The sequence below is a fragment of the Phacochoerus africanus genome, chromosome 3 (assembly GCF_016906955.1).
Source record: "Phacochoerus africanus isolate WHEZ1 chromosome 3, ROS_Pafr_v1, whole genome shotgun sequence".
NCBI lineage: Eukaryota > Metazoa > Chordata > Mammalia > Artiodactyla > Suidae > Phacochoerus > Phacochoerus africanus.
In genome coordinates this window covers 113,490,595-113,515,589 of record NC_062546.1, presented here as the reverse complement: position 1 = coordinate 113,515,589, position 24,995 = coordinate 113,490,595, and the positions used below count along the sequence as shown (strand labels likewise).

Below are 24,995 nucleotides of genomic sequence, written 5' to 3'. Positions count from 1 at the left end.
ACACCACAGCCACAGTGACACCAGATCCCAGCTACATCTGTGACCTACACCACAGCTCATAGCAACACCAGATCCTTAATCTGTTGAGTGAGGCCAGGGATTGAACACACAACCTCATGGTTCCTAGTCAGATTCGTTTCTGCTGTGCCATGATGGAAACTCCCAAAAAGTAAGATTCTTAGCCTTTCCCCTTTTAAAATAGGATTGCTGACATATGGCCATGGTAGAAAATCTAGCTCATCTTTCAAATACTGGGCTTGGAATTATTCATCTGGTTTATGAATACTTAATGATTTTCACTGTGTCTGGTTGTAAATGAATACAATGCATGAATAAGAATATTTCCCGGTATAAAATGTCTCCCAGGGATCTGAGAGGAATATTTTTGCATCTTTTATGATCTTTTCCAGAAAAGTACATATACATGATGATAGTGCAGTGATTAATTTATGAAATTAATGTGAAAATTATACCTACCTAGCCTTTTAGAGCTCAAAATTTACCATTGGGAATTTTCAAAGAAAGAAAGGTAAGGAGACCAAAGCTTTGTAAATAGATGTGTTAATTCTGGTAAACAGAAGGTGAAGCCTCTGTGTGGAAAGTTGGGCATCAGACGTGCACAAAGGGCCCTCTAGTGGCCAAACTGTAAAGTTTGGCCTATTTAACATAGTCGATACTTTTGGTCATTAGCTGAAAAATGCTTTGTGGATTAAAAGCTGTCTGCATTTTTAAATGTGCAGCCCAGATGAGTAAAGTCTGTGGTCAGGCACATATTAAGAGAAATATTCTCCGTGTGAAAGCAATTCCTTGCTGTCTGGTGTTAAAGTAGACCACCAAAAATTTTTTTTTTCCTCCTAGAGCCAGATGAAATGGATAAGTAGAGATAACTGGGGGGCGAGAACATTTTTAGATCTTTTCCTTTTCCAGAAGGCCCAGTTACCCATCCTAAGAACTGAAGTGCTATGTTACTGCACGGCTACTATATATACTTTTTCTTTTTTACATGTTATTTTGAGATTTCTACAGAAACTACTGATCATAATAACAGAACATTTATAAAGAAATTTTTTAGTGGAATTCAGACTTCCATACGAAGACTTAACAGCACTCGTTTGGGGCCCTGAAGATAGGAGAGGGATGTTTTTCTTAACCATTCCCGCCCTTTCTGCCACTCCCTCTCCCCACTGCTTTCCCTGCCGCCCACCCCTCCCCGCAGTTGCGGAGTTGGAAGGTGGGGTGAATATAGCAAAGTGATGTAATTCGTGACTCCGAGATAGTTACCATGGCGACTATCAGGCATATTATGCTATCGATAGGGTAAAAGCTTCTTTAACCCGGCCTCCAAGGAAGGGTTTTGGAGGTGGGAGTCCACAGCCTACAGAATGTGGACAAAACCGTTGAGCGCGCCCGCCCCACCCGCCCAGCATAGACATTTCTTAAACTAAACCCAGTAAAGGAGTCCTTTGGCGGGTGGAACCAGACCTTGTCGTCCCCTGGGATGCCTACGCGAAGGACGACCTCGCGCCCCAGAATCTCAGAGCTCATTGGTGGGTGGTGTCGTCACTCAGAGTGACGTAACGGATGAGGAAAGAAGTGGAGCCATAGATAGGGCTTCGGGCCCTTCTACCTGGGGGAGCTGGAGGAGGAGGGGAATTGGGAAGGCACTGGAGGACTGAGGCAGCCGTTCCCGGGAGCCGGCCGGAGGAGGTAGGGTGGGCGGGTCAAGTCCTTAAGCTGTTGCTTGGTGGACCGCGCCTGCCTGTTTTCCTCCAGAGCCCACTCCCTCCACATCCTGCTCCTCCCATCAGCGCTCTGATTTTCCCGACAGTTTCCAGTCCCCACCCAGCGCTCTCCTCAGCCCCTGACCTCGGCTCTCCGCCCCCGCCCCCAACTTTCCATCCCTGCTCTTTCCGTGCTTCGCTTCCTCGTTATCTTACGTACCCTGCGCCCGGCTTCTCCTCGCCTTCCTTCCAAAAACCAGGATTGCCAAGGCCGGTGCCTGCACCACCCCCGATCCAAAAAACAAAGACCCCCCCCCCCAACCTCCGACCCCACCACAGCAAACACAGTCCACTAACGCACAACGCGCACAAAAGCCATCGGCTGGGAAAGCGTAGGGCGCGTTCTGCCCCGACGTCGTCGAGAATCGGAGGCAAAGGTAACCGGGAGAGCCCGGGATCCGGGCGAGAGGGCGCCGCGGCGAGAAGGCGCAGGTGGGCCTGGCCTCCCGGCCCCGCCCCGATTCTGCCCCAACCCCGCCCCGGCTCTCCCGGGAAGTGGTTGCCTTCGGTCCTGGCTGAGAGTGCCCCCGGCCTAAACTAGATTAACCGCCGGATGGGGTCTGGTCTCTCTCCAGCAGGAGACCACCCGCCCTTAGTCTGGGTTCAGATATTTCAAGGTATTATTTAAATTGTTCAAAATGTCAGCTCTGTGGATGAGATTTCCCTCCTGGAGAGACTTGTACTCCTTTCCCAGCTTCAGGAAAACGGGCTGACGCTGTGAGATACTAAAGTTCTTTCTCCATCCTATGGCTGAAAAGCGCCATAGTATGGACAAAGATTTTGGTAAAGCTTATTTAAAGGTCGGTTTGGGCTCTTTGGAGAATCACTAGCTCAGGACACCTGTTCATCTCCATTCGAATTCTTAGTAGGTACTATGTATATTTTCAATATTATGAAAACGAGTACTTTCGGCAGCTATCGAGTACTGGCGGCAGCTTGGCCAGGTGGGGGAAAAAAAACTACTGAAAACAAACCCAGGCTGTTTACTGTCTACCTGTATTTTTAAGCTACAAATAAGTGTGTCTTGATTAGCTTCTTCAACAGTTGGCAGACATTCAAGTGAATTATTAAGTGCTATTGACCAGATATCAAAATGTCTTTGAAGACCCTATCATCACCAGCATCATCATATTAGAGACCATTTCTATTTGTAGAGGTCTTAAAGTCCCATTCGCAAATTCGTGATTATAGGAAATGAACTTGAGGGAGATTTGACACCTTGAATAGCATATGCAGAGTTTCTACCCTTGCAATAGTTAAAAACATTTAAATCCTGCTCTCTGTATAATCGATGTTTTTAAAGTACTGAATTGTTTACTTACTCCTTCTGCCTAGATCCCTATGTTAACTCATCGAGACAAATATAACTATGGCCTTCTACAGTTATAAAACAGTTTTAGCTATTGCTGGAGCAAGGTAAGCCTTGGAATTAACCCCTCCCTGATTTTTTTTTTCTTCTTTTTGGGCCACACACTCAGCATGGAAGTTCCCAGGCTAGGGGTTGAATCAGAGTTGTAGCTGCTGGCCTACACCACAGCCACAGCAACATGGGATCTGAGCCACATCTGCAACCTACACCACAGCTCATGGCAACACCAGATCCCCAACTCACTGAGGGAGGCCAGAGAACGAATCCACATCCTCATGGATACTAGTCAGATTCGTTTCCCTTGTGCCACAACAGGAACTCAGGTATCCTCCCCCCAATTTATATGAACTCTTTGCTTCTAGATGGAAAAGATAGAAAAGGATAGACTTAGTGCGCAATTAAAGCTTTGTTGGTTTTAACTCTGTTGATTTTTAGGAAGCTAACGTTTTAATGTATTTAAATTTTTACCCCAGATTTTCTATATGCTTTAGAACTCAGGCTGAGTAAATTTTTTTTTTTTTTGTCTTTTTGCTATTTCTTTGGGCCGCTTCTGCAGCATATGGAGGTTCCCAGGCTAGGGGTCTAATCGGAGCTGTAGCCACCGGCCTACACCAGAGCCACAGCAACGCGGGATCCAAGCCGCGTCTGCAACCTACACCACAGCTCATGGCAACGCCGGATCCTTAACCCACTGAGCAAGGGCAGGGACCGAACCCGCAACCTCATGGTTCCTAGTCGGGTTCGTTAACCACTGCGCCACGACGGGAACTCCCAGGCTGAGTAATTTTGTACAAGTGTGGTACAGGTAAGATAGAAGATGTAATGGTTTTAGAATGACACCTTTGTAATTGATGAATGTTGCATGAGACCCTTTGATGTAAAAAGGAGGAAAATGCTGGCCAATAAGCCAATCCTAAGACACATACTTGCCCCACTAAAGTCTATTATCACTTATTTATTCCAAAGAATATCCACTGAGAACTTACTATGTTCCAAATACATTGTACATTTTCACTTTTGGTCATTCAAAAAGTGTTTTTTTTTTCTTGGCATGCTTCAAAAACAGTCTGAAAGGATGGAAAAAGCCATCTCTTTGCCTAAAGAAGTCTCTTTGCCAGAAACTTTCTTTGCCTAGATGGGTATTTTTATTTTCAAACAATTTGAGGTATCAGTTTAGCTGAACATTGTGAATTGTTGCAAACTAGAATGTAGAGATCCCTGGCTGGGGGTGCCCAATTCTAATTTTTTTTTTTTTTTTAATTATGGCTGTACCTGTGGCATATGGAAGTTCCTGGGCCGGGGGGTGGAATCAGAGCTGCAGCTGCTGGCCTGCACCACAACCACAGCAACACTGGATCTGAGCTGCATCTGCGACCTGTGCTGCAGTTTGTGGCAACACCGGATCCTTAACCCACTGAGCAAGGCCAGGGGTCAAACATGCATCCTCATGGATACTAGTTGGGTTCTTAAGCTGCTCAGCCACAATGGGAACTCCCCAGTTCTAATTCTTATTCCTAACTTTCTTTAGGAATCTGAGGTGAGGGGTACTTCAGCTGTGAGTCCCTCTCATTTGAGGGAGACCCTGGGCAACGCATAGACAAAGCAGTATTATGTGATTGGTTAATCCCCATAGGGACCATGAAGTGTTTCCTTCAGTCAATATTCCTATCATCTATAGAGTAGCTGGAGACACAAGTAGTTTATGATAACAGACCCAAAACTTTCAAAAATAGCCCCATGTGGGAAAATGGTTGCTTTTTAAATTAATAGTTGCCGAGTTTCTAACTTGTAATACAGAAATTATTCTTTGAAATTAACTTATTAATATTTCTCATAAGAGTATATAACTCACCCATAAAGCATACTGTTCTTCAACTGGGCTAAAAAGTTATCTTTTGGAGGTTTTTTGTTTTTTGCTTTTTGGGCTGCACCTGAGGTATATGGAAGTTCCCAGGCTAGGGCTTGAATTGGAGCTGTGGCTGCTGGCCTACATCACAGCCACAGCAATGCCAGATCCGAGCCATGTCTACAACCTAGAGCCTACACCACAGCTCATGGCAATGCCAGATCCTTAACCCACTAAACAAGTCCATGGATGGAACCCACATCCTCATGGATATTAGTGGGATTCATTTCCACTGCGTCACAACGAGAACTTCCTCTTTTGGAGTTCTTATTGTGGCACGGTGGAAATGAACCCGACTAGCATCCATGAGAGTGTGGGTTTTATCCCTGGCCTCGCTCAGTGGGTCTAGGATCTGAAGTTGCCATGAGCTGTGGTGTGGATTGCAGACATGGCTTGGATCCTGCATTGCTGTGGCTTTGGTGTTGGCCAGCAGCTGCAGCTCTGATTCGACCCCTAGCCTGGGAACTTCCAGATGCTGCAGGTGTGGCCCTAAACAAACAAACATTATCTTTCATTCATTCATGAACATGATCTGCTTTAAAAACACAGGCTTAAAAAAGGTTGTGTTATTTTCACCAAATATCTGTTTCTTTAATTTTTAATGTTATCAACTATGCTCAACTCAGAGGATGTTGCTCTTTATTCCAGATTCCCTAGCCATTTTGTCCATCCTACCAGCTCTTCTTACTCCCCATCACTTGCATTTCTTCACTTGCCAGATTCCCATTTAAATAAAACATATGTGAAGAACTGTGGAAGCAAGAAGTACTCCTATCCTAGTCACTCAGGCAATAAAGTCCTTCACTTACGAACTAGAACAATACAAAAGCTGCACACGTCTACTTGTTGGCTGCAAGAGGTCCCTGGGAAACCTCAGCAGGAGAAAACCACAAAAAAGCCACAGGTGCCAAGCCCCCAGTCAACAAAAGAAACTGGCTCGAAGGTTAAGGAAGAAAAGCGATCTTATAGACAAATCATTATGGATGAACTTAAATATTATTACAATGGATTCTATCTGCTGTGGATTGACACCAAAGTTGCTGCCAGAATGGTTTGGAGGCTGTTGCATGGACAGGTGCTGACCAGACGAGAGAGACGAAGGGTAGGCAAGAGTCATACTTGAGAAAGAAAATATAAAGTTAAAATGAACTTTCTTGGGAACCAAGTTTTGCCCATTGAATGGTAACAATTGTGTTTTCTAATTTCGCCAAGGAATTTGGCGTCTTCAGATTTGATCTGTGCATCAAGAGTAGAAACTGCTGTTAAGAGTAACTGTTGTGGCTCAGTGGTAATGAACCCAGCTAGTAACTATGAGGATGTGGGTTCCATCCCTGGCCTTGCTCAGTGGATTAAGGATCTGGTGTTGCCATGAGCTGTGGTGTAGGTCGCAGACGCAGCTCAGATCCTATGTTGCTGTGGCTCTGGTGTAGGCCTGCAACTGTAGCTCTGTTTCAGCCCCTAGCCTGGGAACTTCCATATGCCATGGGTGTGTCCCTAAAAAGATTAAAAAAAAAAAAAAAGAAACTGCTTTTAATGTATTAAGTATATGCGTTTGAAAGACCAAGCTTAACAGATACCATGCTGTTACAGAATGGACCCCTAACTTAGATGAAAGCTAAGAGATGCCAATAGTATGTTTTGATTGTCAGAGATTTCCTCAACCATATCCCATACATGTTACTTCATAGCTATGGTGCAGAGGAAAATCTGACCTTTCCATTTTATAAACAGCTGCAGAAAATCTGTCTTGGGTTTTTAATGCTTTAAGACCAAGGCAGACTTGTTTTTGCTTTGTGGGTTTTTTTGTTGTTGTTATGTCTTGAAATAATGACTATTGCTTATGCATTTCATCCTTTAGCTGTTGAGAACATGTGCTGATTTCTTCCGCCTGGTTCCATTCATGGTGTTTATTATTGTCCCCTTCATGGAATTCTTATTACCAGTGTTTCTGAAACTCTTTCCAGAGATGTTGCCATCAACTTTTGAAAGTGAATCCAAAAAGGTATGTAGGATTTGTTAACTTTTACAAAAAATCAATACTTTCTCTTTTAGAGCAGTTTTTAGGTTTACAGGGAAATTGTGCAGAAAGTACAGAGGGTCCCCAGATACCTCCCTCAACCCACCGTTTCCCCCATTATTAACATTTTGCCTTCATTCAGTACATTTGTTACAATTGAAAAACCAACATCTCTAATTAGGCTTTTGAGGGGGGGATGGCACTTCCCAGGTGAGGGAGCACACCCGTGCCTCAGCAGCAACCAGAGCCGCAGCAGTGACAATGCCAGATACTTAACCTGCTGTGCCACTAAGAAACTCCCTATACATTAGTATTAATTAAATCTCATACTTTGCATTAGGCTTCACTCTTTGTGTTGTGTAGTTCTATGGGTTTTGAAAAATACATACTGCCACATTTATCCACTATCACAGTATCATACAGGATAGTTTCCCTGCCCTAAAAATCCCCTGTGCTCTGCCTTTGTCTCTCTCTTCCCTCCTCCCCTTTGTGGCAATCACTGATCTTTTTACCCTCTCTGTAGTTCTGCTTTGTCCAAAATGTCATGTAGTTGGATTCATATACTGTGTAGCCTTTTCAAACTGGTTGCTTTCACTCAGAAGATGCATTTAAGGTTCCTCCGTGTCTTTGGATGGCTCATTTCTTTCTACGACAGCATAATATGCCATTGTATGGATGTACTCCTGCTTGTTTATCTGGTCACCTATTGAAGGACATCTTTGTTGCTTCCAATTGTTGGCAATTATCAATAAAGCTGCTGTAAACTTCGTATACAGGTTTTTGTTTGGACATAAGCTTTCAACTCATTTGGGTAGATACAACTGTTGGATTGAGTGGTAAGACTGTGTTTAGTTTTGTAAGAAATAGCGAAATTATCTTCCAAAGTAGCTGTACCATTTTGCATTCCCACCAACAATGATGGGAGTTCCTGTTGCTCTACATCTTCTTTAGCATTTAGTGCTCTCAGGGCTGTGACTGTTAGCTGTTCTAATTGATTTATAGTGGTATCTCATTTTAATTTGAAATTCTCCAATGACTACCATGTTGAGCATCTTTTTCACATGCTTAATTTGCCGTCTGTGTGTCTTCTTTGGGGAGGTGTCCGTTCAAACCTTTTGCCCACTTTTTTTCTTTTTAGGGCCATATCTGTGGCATTTGGAAGTTCCTGGACTAGTGGTGGCATCAGAGCTGGGGCTGTGTTGTAGGCTGGCAGCTGCAATGCCAAATCCAAGCCGCACCTGCAACCTACACTATAGCTCACCACAATGCCAGATCCTTAACCCACTGAGTGAGGCCAGGGATCAAACCCACATCCTCATGGATACTAGTCACGTTCTTAATCTGCTGGATCTTCCTTTTGCCCATTTTTTAATTGGGGTATTATCTTATTGTTGAACTTTAAGAGTTTTTAGCATATTTTGGGTACAAATCCTTTATGCGTTTTGTAGATATTTTCTCCCATTCTTCACTGTGTTGTTTTCGGAGCAAATGTTTTTCATTTTAATGGAGTATAATTTATCAATTTTTTTTCTTTCTTGAATCATGCTTTTGGTGTTCATCTAACAAATTTTTTTTTTGGCCTTTTTTGCTATTTCTTGGGCCACTCCCGTGGCATATGGAGGTTCCCAGGCTAGGGGTTGAATCGGAGCTGTAGCCACCGGCCTACGCCAGAGCCACAGCAACGCGGGATCCGAGCCGCATCTGCAACCTACACCACAGCTCACGGCAACGCTGGATCCTTAACCCACTGAGCAAGGGCAGGGATCAAACCCGCAACCTCATGGTTCCTAGTTGGATTCGTTAACCACTGCGCCACGACAGGAACTCCTGGAGTTCATCTAAAAACTCATTGCCAGAGTTCCCATCGTGGCTCAGTGGTTAATGAATCCGACTAGGAACCATGAGGTTGTGGGTTCGATCCCTGGCCTTGCTCAGTGGGTCAAGGCTCCGGCGTTGCGGTGAGCTGTGGTGTAGGTCGCATACGTTGCTCGGATCCCGAATTGCTGTGGCTCTGGTGTAGGCCGGCAGCTGCAGCTTCTAGACCCCTAGCCTGGGAACCTCCATATGCTGAGGGTGCGGCCCTCAAAAGACAAAATAAATAAATTAATAAAATAAAAACTCATTGCCAAGCCCAGGGTAACTGAATTTTCTATGTTTTCTTCTAGGAGTTTTATTCTTTTGAGTTTTACCTTTTGAATTAATTTAGGTGACAGGTGTAACATCAGTGTCAAGATGCTTTTTGTGTGTGTGTATGCATATGGATATCCACTATTTCTAGCATCATTTGTTGAAAAACTAGTTGTTCCCCACTGAATTTTAATTTTTTAACCACTAAAAAATAAAAATCGACTGTTACTTCAGTGACTAATTGAACAGAAGTCACGATTTATTCAGCCAAACAGACCCTTTAGTATACCTGAGTAGTCCCTGAGAAGAGGGTGCCCTGCTTTTTTTATTTTTTATTTTTATTTTTATGGCCAAACCTACAGCATATGGAAGTGTCTAGGTCAGAGATTGAATCTGAGCTGCAGATTGGACCTATGCATAGTTGTGGCAACACCAGATCCTTTAACCTGCTGAGCTAGGCCAAGGATTGAACCTGTGCGTCTGAAGCAACCTGAGCTGCTGTACCAAGATTTTTTGTTTGTTTGTTTTTGGTTGTCTTTTTACAGCCAAACCCACAGGAAATATAAGTTCCCAGGCTAGGGGTTGAATCACAGTTGCAGCTGGCGTCCTATACCACAGGCACAGTAATTCGGGATCCAAGCCATATCTGTGACCTTCACCACAGTTCACAGCAACACTGGATCCTTAACCCACTGAGCAAGGCCAGGGATCAAACCTGCATCCTCATGGATACTAGTAGGGTTCATTATGGCTATGCTACAATGGGAACTCCCTAAATGGGTTTTGTTTTGTTTGTTTCTTCCTAAATGGGTTTTAATGATGGCATTAACATTGTGCAATTTAGGAGTTGATTCTTCTAAGATCTTTCTAAAATTTATATATATATATATATATATATATATATATATATATATCAATGATTGCTTTGACTGATCATTAGAATCTCTTGGGCAATTTGAGGAAAAAACAAATATATATACATACATATATGTATTTCTGTTCCTCTCTATCCACTCTGATTGTGGTTATTTTGAAAATACTACCACACTGTATCTCTGATAATGAATGGGAATTTAGAAATACTGGTAGGCATAGTGTCTTTTTTTTTTTTTTTTTGGTCTTTTGCCATTTCTTGGGCTGCCCCTGCAACATATGGAGGTTCCTGGGCTAGGGGTCGAATCGAAGCTGTAGCTGCCAGCCTACACCAGAGCCACAGCAACTTGGGATCCGAGCCTCGTCTGCAACCTACACCACAGCTCAAGGCAACACTGGATCCTTAACCCACTGAGCAAGGCCAGGGGTTGAACCCGCAACCTCATGTTTCCCAGTCTGATTCGTTAACCACTGAGCCACAATGGGAACTCCAGCATAGTGTCTTAAGAGTGTATATTTAGTTCTCTTTTATGTAGTGCTTTGTTCACACCTGTTATAGAACTTAACTCACTGTCTTATTAATAATTTTCCATTTCTTCTTAAATTGTAAGCTACTTTAGCTTAGAGTTAATTTGCTTTTCCTTTGTGGCTCAAGCAAAATCTGGGACCACTCAGACCAGGGGTTGGCGTGCCAGCAACCTAAATGATTTGCTACAGATTAAAAGATAGTAAGTACGTATCTTATTCTGTATAATGACAGAGGCTCCCACTGAGGGGACATTTTGGACCTCTCAAATTATTTATTATCATTGTAATAATGAGAAATAAAAGGTGAAATTAAGGAGACAAGATACAAATCAAAGCTACTTTTTTTTCTTTTTTGGCCACCCCTTAGCATATGAAGTTCCCTGGCCAGGGACCAGCTCCAAGCCATTGCAGCTGTGGCAACACCAGATCTTTAACCTCCTCCCCTGGGCCAGGAATCCAACCTGTATCCTGGTGCTGCAGACAGAGATACTACTAATCCCACCACAACAGGAATTCTGAAGGCTACTTTTTAAATTTGCTCTGGTTCTCACAAGACCCATTCAGTTAGGTCAGAAAAGAATATTAATCCATGAACTAGGGATGACCACAAGAAAGCCACAGTTATTTTTCTCTTTATCTACCAAGTTGTAATCACAGTGGATTGACTTGAACTTTTCCCTCTTCTATTATTAAGGAAGAAAAACAGAAAAAGAAAATGGCTGCAAAGTTGGAACTAGCAAAATTCCTCCAGGAAACAATTACAGAGATGGCAAGGAGGAACCGAGCCCAGCTGGGGGATGCCTCTACCCAGTTCTCCTCCTACATCAAACAGGTGTCAGTCTTTTTTTTTTTTTTTTTTTGCCTTTTAGGGCCACACCCATGGTATATGTAGATTCCCAGGCTAGGGGTCAAATCCGAGCTACAGCTGCCCACCTACACCATAGCCACAGCAACATCAGATCCAAGCCGAGTCTGCGACCTACACCACAGCTCATGGCAACACCAGATCCTTAACCCACTGAGTGAGGCTGGGAATGAACACACAACCTCATGGTTCCCAGTCAGATTCGTTTCCGCTGCACCATGATGGGAACCCCTGAACAGGTGTCAGTCTTTTATATAAACCAAACAACTTCATGTCCTCACAGGACTTCCAAGTTTTTCATAATCTCTGAATTTGCAAACATCTAAGTTATAGAAATATTTTGAAATAATCATGTTATACTATAATCAATATATAGTATTATACATTATACTATGTGGTATGGTATTATAAAATATAATTATATAATACAATTGTACAACTATGTGATTAATATGTTGATTATAACAATTATATATAATCATAATTACATGATTTAATGATATATTAACTATGTAATATATAATTATGTAGTTATGATATATTAATTCTAAGTGCATTTATATTGCATATATATTGCATATATACTGCAAGTATTTATGGGAGTTTGCAGAAAAACCTATCTTAAAACCATCAATGTGTTCAAGATGTTGGTAGCTTCTTGGAAAGAACAGTAGAATTGGACCTAAACTTTTGAACTACTCCTGATCTTTCAGTTGATTGAGCCTGACTTTAGACAGATTTTTTTTTTTTAACTCCTCTTTATACTACAGGGCTTACTTCCGGATGTAAGAAAATCTGTAAATGCTTTGGCCTGTCTTGGTCTACAGGGAAGATTCAATTAAGTAGGAAGCATGTTTTAAGTAGGCTCTTTGCACCACTGCCCAGGTCCAGACAGGCCACAAGCCCAGCACAAAGGAGATAGTTCGCTTTTCCAAACTCTTTGAGGATCAGCTGACCCTGGAGCACCTGGATCGACCACAGCTGGTTGCCCTTTGCAAACTGCTGGAACTGCAGTCCTTTGGAACCAACAATCTACTCCGCTTTCAACTCCTGATGAGGCTGAAGTCCATAAAAGCGGATGATGAAGTAAGTGCTTCGCTATGGCTGTAGGAAATTAGCAAGGCCTTGGGGACCATCCAAGGGTGGCTTTATGATGAAGTGCAGTGTCTTCTTTTAGGACTGGTTCTGGCAAAATGAGTGATTTAAACATCACCGACAACCCACACCTTCATTACTCATTTTAGGAGTTGTCTGTCGTACTTGGACAGACAGCTTGCAAAGGCCATGGTCAGCAGTTAGTAATGTGGATGGTTTTAGCTGGGACTCATTCAAAACAATTAGGACCCGCCGGGAAGGAGCTGCGGCCCAGTAGATCCCTGAGAACAGTAGATTCCGCTGCCAAGGACAGTGCTCTCCCCTGCCCCCGACTCCCCTTCTGCTTCCCTCCCGCAGGGCTGGGTGAGCGGCCTGGTAACCAGCGGTGGCAAAGAATAAAGAGGGAAGGCAGAGCCTCCACGTCTTCTGGAGGAAGGGCACCTTTTGGACTCTAACTACTAATTACAGTTCTTTAAAAAGTGGAAAGAATGCTGCTTGAATCTGAATCAGCTGCTTTAAAAGCATTCTGCCCAAGGGTGCTCGATTCCCAGAACTGAGAAGGCGGGATCCCATCGGTCCCACTTGGATTTCCATGGCTGCTTTCAGAACTTTGGAATAAACAATACTGGTCCCAGAAGTACCATAGTTTGGGGTCATACCCAAGCAGAAACTGTGTTATTTATTGAGGGAGTTTTGCAGAACAGAGAGTTAAGGCTGGTTCTAGGATGGTGGTGGGGGTGGGGGGAGGCGGGAAGGAACACTCCTGGGACTTACAACAAATGGTACATTGAAAGCTTGTCAAGTAGAATGTTTTTCTTAAAGCTGCCATGCAAGGGAAGAGGGGTAGAGCTGTTGCAACCAGGCGAAATACAGATTGAGAGGGGAAATAATTTCTTTGGGGACAGACTGTTGAGTTCTGGAAACATCTCTGATATTGTTAACACCTGTTGGCAGGATTCCCTTCATGGCCACCTCTGAGCCTCCTAAGGTCACCTTATTTTATCAAGGGCTGGGCCTTTGTGTTTCCTCTGACTTATTGGAATTTAGGGAATAGGTAAAACTGGAACCAAAGAGGTCCAATAACTTCCCTCACGTTTCTTTCAGGTCATAGCCAAGGAAGGGGTGAGTGTGCTGAGCGTGTCAGAGCTGCAAGCCGCCTGCAGGGCCCGGGGGATGCGGTCACTGGGTCTCACTGAGGAACAACTGAGGCAGCAGCTCACAGAGGCAAGTGGCTGCAGGGGCCTCCTCGCAGGAACTCTCCCTGCTCCCATTTGCAAACCCGCCTGTATGATTTCTGCTCTGCCAGTGAACCTAGTCTGCCCTATTTAGTCAAGCAATTGAGAGGCTGAAGAACTGGGTTTCTTTATCACGGAGACACTATACTCTGTTCATTTCCTATGGCTGCTAACAAACCAGCACAAATCGAAGGGCTCAAAACCACACCCACTGATGGTCTTACCATTTCCGCAGGTCAGAAGTGCTGGCTGTTTTCCTTTCTGGAGGCCGCAGTGGGAAGAGTCCACCTCCAGGCTCCTTCGGTTTATTGGCTGGATTGAGTTCCTTGCAGCTGTGGGAGTGAGGACCCTGTTTCCTCACTGGCTCCCAGCCCTGGGCCACTCTCAGCCCCGGAGGCCCCTCCATCTGCAAAGCCCGCAGTGAACGTCTCACGTGACTGCTAGCTCTAAATTTAAAGGTCTCACATGATTAGGCAGGACCTACCTGGATGATCTTCCTATTTTAGGATCAGCTGATTTGGGACTTTAATTAGATCTGAAAAATTCCTTCATGGCAGCACGTAGATTTGCATTTAATGGAATAACTGGGAGAAAAAGTGTAGGTACACAATGGACCGGAAATCATGGAACCACCTTCAAATTGTGCCTCCTCTGGGTTTTGTAAGGGCCTGGGCCAAAGCTCTGATACATGGCCTGTGACCTTCGTGAATATCCCCGGAGGTCTAAAACCTTGCCAATGACTCACCTGGGGCTACTTTCCCAACTCACGTCCCAAACCAGTGTAAAGTGCTTGTTTTGTAACAGATTTTCCCTCAGACAGCACATTTTCCCTAAAATAATGAATTTTAAGTAAAAGTGTTGATGCCTTAAAACGAAGGAATAACTCCTATTAAAATCCTTATTCCCAGAGTTCCCACTGTGGCCCCATAGGTTAAGAATCCAACTACAGGAGTTCCCGTTGTGGTTCAGCAGGTTAAGAAGCCGACTAGTATCCATAAAGACAGGGGTTGTATCCTTGGCCTCCCTCTGTGGGTTAAGGATCCAGTATTGCCATGAGCTGGGTTGTAGGCTGCAGATTCGGCTCAGATCCCGAGTTGCTGTGGCTGTGACGTAGGCCGGCAGCTGCAGCTCTCAGTTCTAAGCTGAGAACTTCCGTATGCTGAAGGTGTAGCCAAAAAGCAAAAAACAAAAGCCTTATTCCTGTGACTGTAAATAGTGCTCTGGAATATAACACAAATTTTGGGGATAGGAGCCATTGTTGTGACTTTGAAACCGTGTCAGGTAGCTATTTCTGCTGCTATATTTGACTTGCTCTGGTTGGAAGATGAATGTATTATAAAGAGCTACTTAAAAATCATTTACTTCACTAGCACAGAGTAGTAAGTGACTTCATACCATCAAATTGCTTTCTTGAAAGGATGTATCATTTTACAATCCCATTTCATACTTCAGCCATATGATATTCAGCACTATGTATTATTAGTCAAAAAGTCTTGTGTGAGGATATGGCAGCCATCTCATAGAAAGGAAAAGCTAAATGTGGCTTTCATGAAAAGATAAATTGAAACTATGTGATTCCAGGAGTCACCTTAACTTCATAAAAATATAAATGAAAGCTGTGTGATTCCAGGAGTTCTCCTGTGGTGCAGTGGGTTAAGAATCTGCGGAGGTGCAGTTTTGATCCCCAGCACCATGCAGTGGGTTAAGGTATCCAGTGTTGCCGCAGCTGCAGCTCGGATTCAGTCACTGGCCTGGGGAACTTCCATATGCCATGGGTGCGGCCATAAAATAAAAATTAAAAAAAAAAAAAAAAAAAGGTGGAGAGTTCCCGTCATGGCTCAGCAGTTAATGAACCCAACTAGTATCCATGAGGACGCAGGTTTGATCCTTGGCCTTGCTCAGTGGGTTAAGGATCTGGCATTGCTGCGAGCTGTAGCATAGATCACAGACATAGCTCAGATTCCGTGTTGCTGTGGTTGTGGTGTAGGCCATTGGCCACAGCTCCAATTTGACCTCGCCTGGGAACTTCCATATGATGCGGGTGTGGCCCTAAAAAGACCAAAAAAAAAAAAAATTATGTTAAAAAAAAGCTCCACAATCCCACATTTACTTGTCCCATTGGGAAAGGTCAGAGCTTGGTGACACATTGTGTTGGTTGAGGGTATGAGAAGAGAGGCACCCATGCATTGCTGGGGAAAGTAGCTTTCAGAATTTAAAAATGCATTGACTTTGACTTAGAAATTTCATGTTTAGGAACATAGGTTCTATCACACATGTCCAGAATGATGTATCTATAAGCTTGTACATTGCAGCACCATGTATGATAGCAAAAGGTTGAAAACAGCCTCAAATTCATTAGTAGAAAAGTCAAATAAATTATGGCACAATGGAATCCTTTTCAGATGTTTAAGAAAACAGCTCTACATCTACTGGTGTGAATCAATTTCCAAGGTATTTCAGTCAGAGGACTTTAAGAAGGAAACGGTGTGCATATGTCACCCTGGGTGTAAAGATAAACATATAAATGTGTATTTTTTTTTTTTTTGTCTTTTTAGGGCCATACCTGCAGCATATGGAAGTTCCCAGGCTAGGGGTCAAATCGGAGCTATAGCCACTGGCCTACACCACAACCATAGCGATGCCACATCCGAGCGATGCCTTCCAACTACACCGCAGCTCATGGCAATGCCAGATCCTTAACCCACAAAACAAGGCCAGGGATCGAACCTTCGTCCTCATGGATACTAGTCAGATTCATTTCTGCTGAGCCACAATGGCAACTCCCTAAATGTGTTTTTTGTATATGCATAGAATATCTCTGGAAGATTGTATAAGGAGCCGGTAGCAGGGGTTGCTTTTAGGAAGAGAGATAGGTAGAATTTTTTTTTTTAAGTTTTGGCCACACTCACAGCATGAGGAAGTTCCGGGGCTGGATATCAAACTTGCATCACAATGGTAACCCGAGCCACATCAGTGACAACGCCAGATCCTAAAGCTGCTGAGCCACCAGGGAACTCCAAGGTAGGCTTATTTTTATTGATTACATTTTATTTACCTTTTGAATTTTGCCTCATACATTTATTAATCTAAAAAATACATTTTAGGAATTCTGTTGTGGTGCAGTGGAAACGAATCTGACTAGGAACCATGAGGTTTTGGGTTTGATCCCTGGCCTTGCTCAGTGGGTTAAGGATCCAGCATTGCTGTGAGCTGTGGTGTAGGTCGCAGATGCAGCTTGGATCTGGTGTTGCTGTGGCTGTGGTGTACGCTGGCAGCTGTAGCTCCAATCAGACCCCCTTGCCTGGGAACCTCCATATGCCACGGGGGGGCCCTAAAAAAGGAAAAAAGACAAAAAAAATTTTTTTTTAAGTTTGGGAGTCCCCATCGTGGCTCAGTAGTTAACAAATCCAACTAGAAACCATGAGGTTGCAGGTTCGATCCCTGGCCTCACTTGGTGGGTTAAGGATCTGGCATTGCCATGAGCTGTGGTGTAGGTTGCAGACATGGCTCAGATCTGGTGTTGCAGTGGCTCTGGTGTAGGCTGGCAGCTACAGTTCCTATTAGACCCTAGCCTGGGAACCTCCATATGTTGCAGGTGTGGCCCTAGAAAAGACAAAAAGACAAAAAAAATTTTTTTTTTTTAGCTGATTTGATACTTGAAAAATTCCATCTGATTTTCATTTTAATGTTCATTTCTTTGTTGGGAATGGGGCCCATGTATCCTTTAACATTGTCTACTTTGTATCTAAGAGAAGATACTTAGCTGCTTTGATTCCACCTTTGGTTTAATGGAACATTTCCTCTCTGACTCCAGGAATGAGGGGGCTGTAGGTCAGAGGTGCTGGTGCAGAAGCTAAAACAGGAGTGTTCCTGTCCTTGTCCTGCCCTTCTTAGTACTCAGTGTGAGCCGGGGGCGGTGGGCGGCGGGGGGGGGCTGTAAAGCATGGGAAGATTAGATGAGTGTGTGTGTGTGTGTGCGCGCGCTTGCATGTCTGTCTGTCTGTGTGTGACATCCAGCTCTAATGGTCCGTGATTGTCATGTTTCACCCCCTTCCCCTTCTCCAGTGGCAGGACCTCCACCTGAAGGAGAATGTCCCTCCTTCTCTTTTGCTCCTGTCCCGAACCTTCTACCTGATAGATGTGAAGCCAAAGCTGATTGAGATACCACTCAGTGGGGAGGTGAGTCCAGCCTCATGGGGAAACTGGTCCCTGTCACTGGGGCCTCTCCATACATAGCTATTTCCTCTTACAGTCGGGTTAGGTATATCTTTTGGAATTTGGCCCAAGTGGCTTTCAATTCTTTTAAAAATTTCTTGGGGAAAAAAAAAAAAGAAAGAAAGAAAGAAAAAAATCTCTCAAACCACCTCTAGCTACAGGGCTATTACTGTCTTTATTCCCAGCTTGATTTAGGAGTCTTACTAATAGGTGTCTAGCTTATTCTTTCTCCTTAAAGATCTAGTCTTTATTAGTAGATTTTTTTTTTTATCACTACTCTTTCTCCTTTGAGACCAAATGGTTCCTATTCTTTCATGTCTGTGTCATTTGCCCAGATTCCTATTTTTCTCCTGGTGATTTACTGAAACCCAGGATTGGCCAATCACTAGAGCATCTTGCTCTGGACCCATCAGAAAGAGCCTCTCATTTCCCTCCTTTGTGGTTTCTTGTCTGACTCAGAACCTGCGTGGGTGATAAAGGAAGGCCCAGTATTAGGAGATGCTGCCCACGTGGCTGCATAGATTAAACTAAGTACGCTGGAGTAGAACCAGTGATTTGGAATCTGTTATGCTGTCAACTCCTTGGGTAAGCCAACAAAGATGACACGAAGTCCAGCATGAAAAATATACTTCAAGAAACACTATTCTGCTTTCCCTTTCTATATTTCCAGAGACAAAAACCTGGATTTTGGCTTTGTCCAGAAGGTTTCTAGGGAGACTACGAGCAATTCTGGAGCGTAGACCATATTCTAACAGGCTTCAAGTTCTTCCTCTATTTGTAGGACAAGCCAGCTATTTGTCATTCTTAGACTGCTCCCAGTAGTAGGGAAATCTGGGAGTAGAAAAATGTCTCAGAGCTAAATTTGAGCTTCAGAATTATTCAAGAAGGGCATAAACTCTTGATCCAGATGCTGCTTTCTGGAATGACTAAGAAAGACTGAGGAATTAAGAACAAAAGGATAAGCTCCTAGGTATTTTTGTTATTATTTATTTTTATTTATTTATTATTTTGGTTTGTTTTTTCTGGCCACCCCATAGTACATGGAGTTCCCAGGCCAAGGATCAGATCTGAGTCAGAGTTTCGGCAACACCAGACCCTTCACCCACTGTGCTGGGCCAGGGATTGAACCTATGTCTCGTTGCTCCAGAGACGCTGCTGATCCCATTTCATCATAATGGGAACTCCTGTTGCTTATTTTTTAATTTTTTGCTGTTTTAGGGCTATACCTGAGGCATATGGAGGTTCCCAGGCTAGGGGTCCAATCGGAGCTGTAGCTCCCGGCCTACACCACAGCCACAGCAACACAGGATACAAGCCGCGTCTTTGACCTATGCCACAGCTCACAGTAATGCCGGACCCTCAACCCACTGAGCGAGGCCAGGGATCGAACCCGAAACCTCATGGTTCCTAGTCGGATTCATTTTCACTGCACCATGACAGAAACTCCTAAATCCATGTTTTTACACTTCTATTCTCCATATATACAAAATGAGAATGAGTGGCACGCTAGGTTCTGTAGAGAATTTAGAAATATCAAATTGAATGTACTAGGGTTTTCGATATACGTAGCCCTTTGCCGTCTACTGTACATGAAGAAATGACTTATTTAAGAAGAGCAGTGATGTATTTATATTTCAAATCTAATCATAGCAATTGTTGAAGACAGGCTAGCTAGCTCTTCTAAAATACCTTCCCTTCTTCCATTTTCCTGATGTTGCAGGAGCGCCTATTAAGCACCTATCATTTTAATAAATCAGACACATTTGTCATTTATTATTAGACACCAAAAATGATAAAGGTGTCACTTTTGACTAAGTTATAGCAATGCTATTAGAAACTGATGAGTAAATGAGAAATGGCCACTTTTTAAAACATTTTCTTTTTAAATTTTTATTTTATTTTTTAGGGCGAAATGGCCACTTTTGTGAGTTTTTTTTTTTTTTTGGCATGAGAACAGGACCGGAAGTGGCAAACCATAGCTTGTGAATAACTTAGGATTTTAAATATTAGAATCTAATTAGAGTGCACCTTTTGTATGTAGGATGCTGGAAACTCAAAAGATAACTAAATTGCTATTTCAGGGACATGTACCTAATGTTACTCCTAAAGGAAGTCAGGGATTTCGTGGAAGGCAGATTGTGCTAGAAAGCACCGACTACTATCAAAGTGCTTCCAAGTTTCAGGAAGAACAGAAGGCTTTGCTTATATAAATTATTTCTCGCCCTAGGCCCCCAAGCTGGATATTCCCATGGGATCGCCCACTTCCACTGAATCTAAAGAGAACACGGCAGGCTTAGCACCTCAGCTGAAGGGAACTAAGGTTAGACAACTACTTTTTTTAACTCAATGAATTTTTATTACATTTATAGTTGTACAACGATCACCACAACCCAATTTTATAGCATTTCCATCCCAACCCCCAGCCTATCCCCCCACCCCCCAACCTGTCTCCTTTGGAAACCATAAGTTCTTCAAAGTCTGTGAGTCAGTATCTGTTCTGCAAAGAAGTTCATTGTGTCCTTTTTTTAGATTCCACATGTAAGTGATAGCATATGATGTTGGTGTCCGACTAACCTCACTAGCATGATAATTTCTAGGTTCATCCATGTTGCTGCAAATGCCATTATTTCTTTCCTTTTAATGGCTGAGTAATATTCCATTGTGTATATGTACCACATCTTCTTTATCCACTCCTCTGACAATGGACATTTTGGTTGTTTTCATGTCTTGGCTATTGTATATAGTGCTGCCATGAACATTGGAGTACCCCTATCTTTTTGAGTCATAGTTTTCTCTGGATAGATGCCCAGGAGTGGGATTGCTGGATACAGACAACTACTTTTAATTTGATTAAGTGGAAATAACAAATAGTTAATTTCTCTATTTTAACCCCCTTAAAGGAACTGAATTTCAATGCAGTTGTGTTCTTTCATACGGAATTTTTATTGCACTGCTTGGTCTGTTTCTAAGAAAGTTCAAAATCTGACTAAGTATTTAGGTTCCAGATTTTGTGCTGGAGAAGAAGTAGTTGTTTCAAGTTCCTGGTAGTTATGGCAGTGTGACTGTAGTTAGAGTACACATTTTGTTTTAAGTCAGTAACCCAACTCTCAGCTCCGGTGTTTAAGGATAAAGAATTGGCACAACTGCCAGTCACACCGGCAAACCCTATTTCGTTACCTGAAGGACCCATCACTTCTGCTCAAGAAGCTGTAGGTTCTTAAAAATAAGAAATCCTTTTCCCTCAAGTTATTTTCGAGGACAGTGAGAATCTAGAATTATAACTGTTGCAAAACACTATACCAGCTCTTCCTGTCATCCAAACAGGAAGCTGTAGGCTGAATTTCAGTCATCTTCTAACAACTACATTAAAAAAAAAAAACAAAACTCAATTATCCACAAGTGAAAAAAAAATTATCAACAAACTTAACTGTGGATCAGACTTAAACATGTTAAATCTAGAAGCTAATTACAGTATAGGCAGATTCTTATTTTCTTTTGCGCCAGATGGAAATAGTTCCCATATGTTGTGTATTTTACACAGGCTTCAGATGTCAGGAAATACTAGCAGGAAAGCAATTTAAATCTTAGGAGAGGTGCATGTAAATAAGAAATTACTTATCTATCCAGTTTTCCCATTTGGGGTGAGAGCAGCAAATAGTTAGGGGGTCATGGGAGAGCTGGGAGGTGGCTGTGCTGGCCTCTGAGGACCAGAGGACAGGACTAGGGAACACCCAGATATTTAATCCAGGGGCCTTGTTTGCATGGTGCCTTTCTCATTGAAGTCAGTTGCTAAAGTCCTTATGTTTTGTACCTCAACTCTGCAGGCCGAATCACAAAAGACAAGTGAGAACGGCAAGCCTAGTTGAAAAGGAGCCCAAGAACCGGTGGAGGACGAAGCTCACTCCTTCTGACTTCCCACCCTCAGCAGCGGCATCCATAAAGGACAGCCCGGCTAAGACTCTCTGGGTCTGGTTGGAATAGATCAGCCACTTAGTCCTTGGGAGCAGTCTTCTGAGGCCTTGTAACCATTCAGATGATGTCAGCGGCAAGACAAAGTTGAGACTGTTTGGAAAATTGTAATTGCAAAGTCCATTTCCTCTGTAGCATCAGGTCATCCCGCTAGACCTTGTGTAAAGCCCACCCACCATGGTGGTTTTGAATAGCCTCATCTTTGTTCACATGTCCTTTAAGGGAGGACGTTTTGTGCATGTGGAATCAGCTTGGTGCCTTAGATACCTCTTGCCTCCTATAGCTTGGTGAGCTGGGTAAGCGATGGGCAGCGTGCCTGACCAACTCTTTCAGTGACCCATCAGTAGGAATGGTGCCCTGGAAACAAAGCACCTTGCGAGGCGGAATGGCTGTTAACTGCCCAGTAAGGTCTTCCTGGATGTAAAGAAGAAAAGCCTTCTTGGAGAAGAAAATGGAGAGTTAGACTGGCAATCAGAAAGATTTGGCTGCTGCTTGGCTGTTCTGAGACAGCCCCTCCCGGGCCTGCAGAGGCTGCAGGAGTCTGGGAGGCTGCCATTACTCTAGCACATATGGCTTCCATTAGCCTCCTTTTTGCTAGGAAATGTAATTAAGGGTTTAAGACTTAACCATTTGTGCTGGGTGTGTGTTTTCCTGGTCTGTTTGTCTCTCCCAAACAAGGCTATTTGTTAGTTACAGGGCTTGTTAGAGTCTGATATAATCCCCATGCTACCCAGGCACAAGTATTATGTTCAGATATTTATGTTGGGTGTCTTCAGGTTTGTCAGTACTGAAAAAAACTTAACATCATAGTTAGATGGCCATGCAGCTGACCAACAGCCTTCTTGCCTTGGGGAGTGCTTAGGAGGGAAGAGGTATTTCAGCTGTGGGTGATGAGAGTCGATTTCTTGACTCGCTGTGAAATTGAAAGCAGTTAAATGGGAGTTAGGATGGAACCAAGTCAAACTCAAACCTCTCTGTCTGGGATCCTCTGAGCGAGGAATGTCATTAGCAGTTTGCAGCGAGGAAATGCACTCTAAAGGGCTTCCTAGACCTCCTCTCCACTGGAGGACAAGCCTTGCTGTTTCCTGTGGGGATTCCAGTTCCTTGACAATGACAAACTGATGGTGCTGCATCCTGCAGGTCTTGCCATTGGCCAAGCAAGGTGATTCGCAGTAAAATTTCCCGTTTTTAAAATGATGGGTGTTTATTTTTATTCACATTTCAAACGCTGAATGTGAGAAAGGTATTAGCTAGTTCACTTGCTCAGTTCTGTCTCAGCTGGATGATTCAGAGGTGCTGCTGGGCTGTTCAACAACTCCTGGCTCTCTCTGTGAGCAGAGTGGGGCTGGTTTAGGTCAGGGGGCCCCACTTAAGGGCCAACTTTTGGGCTCAGTTAGACTTGGCCTGTTTTTGCTCCATAAATAGGCACCTGAGGAGAGAAATGATACACTTCTCCTCCCATTTTCATGATAGTAACTCAGAAAGGTCAAGGTTGTTTTTTTTTTTTCTTTTTAGGGCTGCACCTGCAGCCCTATGGAAGTTCCCAGGCTAGGTAGGGGTCAAATCAGAGCTGCAGCTGCCTGCCTACGCCACAGCCACAGCCACAGCCACGCAGGATTCTTAACACAGTGAGCAGGGCAGGGATCAAACTTGCATCATCACGGATACTATATTGGGTTCTTAACCTGCTGACCCACAATGGGAACTCCTCAAAGTTGTTGCCTTGTTCTCATCACTGGGAGTACTTGGCTGTTGGGTTCCATGACTGTTAGAGCCAGTCCCATGCCCATACCCAGCTAGCAGTGTTCTGCTAGATGATTAATCAACTCTGGCAGGGGGTGGGGAGCCCTGATTTGTAGCATTTGCAGATCCCAGGGATGTGTAAGGACTCCCCCACGGCTGGTTTCAAGCTACCAACAGGAGGTCACTGAACATAGTTAGGAAGAGATGTACAGTCAGCTGGAGGTACCACACTTGACAGATCCTGGCCCTCCTGGAGGAACAAGAGACACTGAAACCTCTAGTTGGTGTGTGCATTGAATGTGTCACCTCCAAGCACCAACCCGACACCTGGGAGACAGCACAGCATAAACATCCCTACTGTTAAGTGCTAGCCTAGGGAGAACTTGCCCCAGCTGAGTGTTCCCTGAACACCCGGTGCCTGCCGATTTGCCTGAAGGCACGGAAATTTCTCTACTCTGTGTACTATACCATACCATGGCTGTACAAACTGCTCATAATGAGTACAATTTTAGGCATTTTCTTTCCTTCTTTCCTTCCTTCCCCCATGGCACGTGAAGTTCCCAGGCCAAGGGTTGAACCTGAGCCACAGCAGTGATAATGCCAAGTCCTTAACCGCTGGGGAACTAACACCACGGAACTCTGTTTTCAGGCATTTTCTAAAGCCCAACCTCAGTGGTGACCGTGGACTTGACTCATGTCTCACACACTGAGGAGAATTCTCCAAAAGAAAGCTGTTGGAGGCACTTGACATGTATGGACCTGCACCTGGGCCAGGTCTAATTCTATTGCAGTCAGTACAAGTCATACAGGTGAGCTGCTCAGAGAAGTCTCTGAAAGCTTCAAACCTAGGCCAAGGATTTCCCAGTTACCACCAAGGCACATCCGTAGGTAAGCCCAGACTAATGGAACTTCAGAGCCCATTGGCCCATTGTCTAATTTTTTTTTTTTTTTAGGGTCGCATTTGCGGCATATGGAGGTCCCCAGGCTAGGGGTTGAATTGGAACTGTAGCTGCCAGCCTATGCCACAGCCAGATGGGATTCAAGCCACGTCTGTGACTTATACCACAGCTCACAGCAATCCTTAAACCACTGAACGAGGCCAGGGATCAAACCTGCGTCCCCATGGATGCTAGTCAGATTCATTTCCACTGAGCCATGACGGAACTTCCTCATTACCTAATCTTGACTGAGATTCTGGCCTGCTGGCTCCTCCCAGTGGCAGCTGAGAAACACAGCGACTTCAGGGTCACAGAGCTAGATTTCTCCATCTGA

The 24,995-nt window shown here is 43.8% G+C and overlaps 1 protein-coding gene across 2 annotated transcripts; it reads left to right on the top strand.

Annotated features, from left to right (window-relative positions):
* Positions 1-1,575: 1,575 nt before the first annotated feature.
* Positions 1,576-23,177, top strand: LETM2 (leucine zipper and EF-hand containing transmembrane protein 2). 2 transcript variants are annotated; one of them, XM_047772450.1, is made up of 10 exons: positions 1,576-1,707; positions 3,117-3,197; positions 5,705-6,158; positions 6,915-7,058; positions 11,296-11,433; positions 12,352-12,552; positions 13,666-13,785; positions 17,862-17,975; positions 20,239-20,331; positions 21,836-23,177. In XM_047772450.1, the coding sequence occupies exons 2-10, from the start codon at positions 3,151-3,153 to the stop codon at positions 21,875-21,877; spliced, it is 1,353 nt and encodes a 450-aa protein (XP_047628406.1). In that variant the 5' UTR covers positions 1,576-1,707; positions 3,117-3,150; the 3' UTR covers positions 21,878-23,177. The 2 variants fall into 2 exon arrangements, with proteins under 2 accessions (XP_047628406.1, XP_047628407.1); XM_047772451.1 differs by lacking the exon at positions 1,576-1,707 and adding an exon at positions 1,716-2,158.
* The last annotated feature ends 1,818 nt before the right edge of the window (positions 23,178-24,995 follow it).